Here is a 5714-nt window from a genome sequence, read left to right on the forward strand (position 1 = left end):
CAGATTGTTCCTTCTGCAATACTGCACAATGCTTAATAAATCTTCATTTAACCTTCCGACAGCTCTAGAAATGGCAGAGGTGAGGAAAGAAAGGAAAACCTGAGTGACATCGCAACAAAAATAGATGTCAAAAAACTCAACAACCTCATACATATCACTTAATTACCAGAGAATATCAGAAGGCCAAGAACGGAACCTTGAGGAACACCTGAAGTTATCAGGCAGTTCTTCGAAAACGCATCACGTAATTTAACGCACTGATATCTACCAAAAATATAAGACCTAAAAAATCTATAAGAAGATTCATCAAAACCGTAATAACTTAATTTAGCACAGAGCACCTCATGATCTAGGCACTCTAGGGTATCAAACGCATTTGCGAAATCTAATAGGGTCAGAAATTGAAGCATGCTCCCTATTCAAAGAGCGCAGGATGTCGTCTGCTACATTTAAAAAAAGAGTGGTAGTGCTATAACCCCTTCTGAAACCCGACTGATGAGAAGTAAGAATACCGCTCTCGAAAGCATAGTCAAAAATCTGAAAAAAGTACTTTCTCGAAAATCTTCGACATGGCTGGTAATATACTTATCGGTCTAAAATCGAACAAATCTTCAGGATCAGGAATCTTAGGCAGATATTTCACAATAGACCACTTCCAGACTCGATGTAAACATTGATTCTTCTTCTTCTTGATAGTTCTCGTCCTCTCATACGCATTCCCCCATATCAAGAGTGACGAGAGACCATGGATGTAAACATTAATTATTATATGCGTTATGATGGGCAAAATAACATTTACTGACAATTGTAGCATTCTGGCAGATATCCATCAATGACCAATGCGTTCGAACCAAAATTTGAAATAACATACCTTACCTCCTCCATAGTTGCAAGTCTGAATGAAAATTCTATATTTGGATCGAATTTACTTGAACAATAATAAATGGTAGCCTCCGAGCAAATATTTGGAGGGCTGAAAACTGAACAAAAATAATCATTTAATTGCTGAGGATAAACAAATTTTTCAAGCAGCGACATCACTGAACCTATGTGCAATGATCTAAAAGATTTCCAAAAAAATTTTGAACCTTGAGAGCGGCTTGGGACATAACGCTGACTTTTTTCCATTTCGCAGACGAGTATAATATCTGTAATCTGCTAAGTTCTCTGAACTTCATCATGCTTTACAAAGTTGGGGTTATCCAAGGAGCAAACAGCTTAGAAACTCTCGAGTCAACCGGTTGTAGGTCAAATATTTTTGTAAGACACGACAAAATATGAAGATCTTCAATTCAATATTACCAATAAAGAGAATATCATCAAAACATGTACCAGAAAGGTCCGACAAAAAGTCCCACAGTTCAAAATTACGAAAATCTCGATATCATATCAACTTTGGCGAATGGATCTTTTTTTTCAAATTGATCTTGCAAAATGCAGCCTTATGGTCAGACATCGAATGATCAATGACCCCAGAATCAATTATCAGTTCAGGCCTACTAGAACAAATCACATCAAGCAGAGTATGGGATGTGACCGTTATGCGTGTTGGTTCATCTATTAGCTGTTTCAGACCATAAGATTCAATGCAATCAGTTGATTGTCGTTTATGTCCCCGCCGATAATTACATGATGATAGTTTGAAGATATTATCCATCCAAAATAGAGGATAAAATTTGAAATACCACACGCGGCTGTTCGATGAATACATCCCAGCAGTAGAGTTTCCTTTCCCAATCTCAGCTCGACCCAAATATGTTCCACCGCATCAGGCAGGTCAAAATCGACAATACTCTCCTCTATTATAGTGAGTCCTTCACATAGAAACCAACCCCCCCCCCCCAACGCGATAAACACGGAAAACACGAAAACCAGAAATGAAAATGCTTTCATGTTCTATTTGTTGCTCATCCAATATTTTAAGGAGGCATCAAAAATTTTATGTTGTGCCGGGCACTCCTAGTATTCTTGTTATGGGATCAACATGAAATTTTGTACCTAGCTTGAAATCATTATTGTATATTGAATTGCAAAACTTTAACTTGATCGCATCTGTTGTCACTAAAATATTAGCTTTAAATATATCGACATAATCCACAGAACTTGCTATGTCAGAACAGGTTGAAAATAATGAGCTGAACACTAAAATATTTCAGAATTTATTTCAAATTCATCAAATCTAAACATCACAATTTACAGATCACAATTCTCCACTAATATAAACTCAATAATAATTCTAATAAAATATAAAAATCTCCAAAATTAATGTAAAAAATTTCTGTTCATATAGATAATAAAGAGTAAGATAGGAAATAAAGAGTAATATCAATTTAAACATTTGGTAATCCTGCCACAATGCTATCTTCAATACCACATTCATTGGAGCCTCGGAGAATTTTGAAGGTACCATTATCACCCCAATCTGAGTTCCATGAGTTTGCAATCAACCAGTAAGGAGTTCCTTTTTCAACACCCCATCCGAGAATTCTAATTGCATGGCCACCCAAAACTGATCCCTTGACGTGTTGATAGACACCTAGATAAAAAATATGTATGTACATTTATATCCACAAGAAATTGAATATACTAGTATAAAATTTTATGAAATATTTGAAAATAATTTTTTTATAATCCATGAAATTCATGACCATTACAAAAAAACAGCACTTACCACTTTTGTACATCAACAAATCTTCATATACTGTGAAAGCTCCCTCTACAGGTCCATTTGTATAAATTTCTTTACGAATATCATCTGAGTTGCTACTTAGAGAGTATGCTGTCTTTCCAAAGTGCTTATCTTTGTTGTAAACAAATGGATAGCCTTTTTCACATTTCTTTACGCATTTAGGTGTTTTACCATCACCATTACAAGGTGGTCGGGTACCATTTACATGGTGTTCACAAGGTGCTATTTCATAAGGTCTACAACCCTAGAAAAAATTGCAAATTTCATGTAAATTGTTTAATCATTAAACAGTCAATTGAGGATAATATTAGTTAAAATTACTTGAGTTTTCAATTCAAATCCATTGCCTTGTAAAAATTATATATCAACTTTTCAAATGAAGGTTTCTAATTCCCCCAGATTTCTCTTTTACTAAGTACACAAACTTTAAGGTAATCACTAATCACCCAAAAAAATCACTACGACAACTTGAAGCATGCAAAGAAGTAGTGAAATAAAAGGAAAGGACATAATCAAATAGCTATTCATCCTTTTGTCAGTTTAGAAGATATATTAATTTTATGGGAAAAAATTTCAAAATTAATCTAACGGCAGGTGTTCAAAAAGTGGTAGTGTTCAATGAATTATGATTATGTAACAAATTTTTGGGATGCCTAATTTCGTTCTTTCTGCTATTTCCAAATCCTTCAGAGTTAATTTTGAATAGTTGACAAAAATGGCATGTCAGAGATACGCCTTTTGATAGGCTGTGGTATAAATGAAGATCATTTTTGACTCAGATTTGAATGTTTTTTTTAGTTTTCAGTTAGGAATTGATTGATTGTATTATTTTCAAAGCTATTGGATTGGATTACACTGTGGTTACTAGGATATTATTTTACTTGATTTATTAAAATAAAATAACACTACATTTCAGGGGAAATTGTTGCTGTTAGTTCTGATGGAATTAGGGAAAAAGTCAATTGCCAAACAAAAAACTAATGCTGTTATGTCATTTTCAAAAAATCAATACATCATTGAAAAGAAAACAAGTGATTCAAATCAGTTGAACCAGGATTAGTTATAATTATATGACCTCATCCTATTTACACTGATAAAGTTATTGTTGTTAGTTGGTTTATCAGCAAGCATGATTCAGTATTTTCCAATACAACATGCCTATTGATCAATAAATATTATTTTTCCAAAATACATATTGAAGAATATTATCTGAATCATTTTTGCTACTTATTAGCTTTTTTTTAGTTACGTACGCTTTATATTTTATGGTTTATTCATTTAGAAATCATGTGTAGTATAATTTTTGCCTACTTAGGGATAATAATAAATTTAATTCAATACCTTAATCACAAATAAATGAAAATTTCACTTACCTGGTTAGAACCGAAAGTTCCCCCAGATACTATTCCCTTTCTAACCCAATAATGCCAAGCTGCTCCAGGAAATCCTCCATTACATCCCATTCCACATGTGAAACAGCATGAAACTAGATCATCAGCAGAAAGGTGAACATGCACTTTTCCTTTGGAGTGAATGCAGGTTCTGTCAGACATAGATTCTACTGCACCAAATGCCTGTATATTAACATTCTCTTTTGAAAATTTTCCATACATACAAGATGTATAATATTATCAGAAATTTCTTATAGCGAGCATTCATTAAAATTCGTGGTCAAGAGTGCTGTGGAAAAATTAGAGTTGATTTTCTGTGAGTGTGGGTACAAGCTAAGCGCTACTCATTGCCACAAATAATCAACTCGAATTTCTCCACAGCACTCTTGACCACGAATTCAAATGGACGCTTGTTATATTTTGATCTCTAGAACTTTTTCACAATGGAACAGTGATCTATCTCAGTGCAGAAGTTATGTACTTCAATAATGAAACTTATTGGAATAACCTTTTAAGATATTGAAATATGTTGAGGAACATTACTTCAAATAAAGCTCGTCAAGTAAAATATTCAAGAAAAATATAACAGATATACAAGGAGAGTAAATATTGAAATTTTCAAAGGTATTTTTTTCTCATGTGCCTGATTTGCTATATACTTTCCACATTTTAATTTCTAACTTCAATTGAAAACAATATACTTAACAAAATATAATGAAGAATACTTTCTGTGAGTGTATAGAGAATATGAGATAACAAATCACACATAGTCTCATCATTTAACAAGATTAAATAGATCTTAGATTATTGAACAAATTATATTAAAACAAATAGAATGGATATTATGCACTTACCCAACATGATCCACATGAGCCTTGATCCCTGATTTCCTGTATGGTTGGGCAATCAGGCCAATTAGTTCTTGCATCAAAATCAGTAGGAAGATCGATTGGTTCATCAGTGAACTCAATTTTTTCTGGTAAATATTGCTTGTGACTTGGCAACACCCCCATCAATTTCTTAATATAAGACATTTGTACATTCTCATGGAAATTTTTTCCAGCTTTCCAAGTACTTTGAGCATTGTTAATTTCATTTATAAAATCATCAGAAAATATATTGACCTTTTCTTGTGATGGATAATTAACAGTTTTACATGATGCATAAGCTATGCAACAAAATATTGTAGAAAATATCAGTTGGTTCATTTTTACAACCTAGAAATTTTAAATATAAGAAATAGCAATTATTAAGGAAATTTTATTTCTCACCAATATCTGTCTGGATAGTTACTGTAATCTTTCGTTTCAACTAATCGACTGACCTCTTATTTCTGAATACAGATTATTCAGAATTATATCTTCAAGAGCAAACTTGTTTATGACATTGTTATCATAAACAGACCAACTGGCAATTAATTGTTTACAATCCTTTGTTGACGTTGATTTTTCTATTGATTCGATGAATCACAGATTGACAGATTCACAGAAATTTGAAATTCAATTAACCAAATTTAAATTTGACGTAGAGTTGTCAGAAATGTAATGTCAATCGGGAAAACCAGTACACCAGTAGACCGGACAACAGCTATTAGGTAAAGAATATCGCCGCTAGAGGGCATCTGTAGGTTGAAA

The 5714-nt window shown here is 33.0% G+C and overlaps 1 protein-coding gene across 1 annotated transcript; it reads right to left on the reverse strand.

Moving 5' to 3' along the window:
* Nucleotides 1–2143: 2143 nt before the first annotated feature.
* LOC123673015 (cathepsin B) lies at nt 2144–5512 on the reverse strand. Its single transcript, XM_045607395.1, has 5 exons — nt 5352–5512; nt 4935–5297; nt 4063–4263; nt 2672–2933; nt 2144–2536 (listed from the first exon to the last, which is right to left on the reverse strand). Exons 2-5 carry the CDS (start codon nt 5286–5288, stop codon nt 2331–2333), a joined length of 1023 nt encoding a protein of 340 aa, XP_045463351.1. The 5' UTR covers nt 5289–5297; nt 5352–5512; the 3' UTR covers nt 2144–2330.
* Nucleotides 5513–5714: the final 202 nt, after the last annotated feature.

This window comes from Harmonia axyridis, chromosome 2, assembly GCF_914767665.1.
Source record: "Harmonia axyridis chromosome 2, icHarAxyr1.1, whole genome shotgun sequence".
Taxonomy (NCBI): Eukaryota; Metazoa; Arthropoda; class Insecta; order Coleoptera; family Coccinellidae; genus Harmonia; species Harmonia axyridis.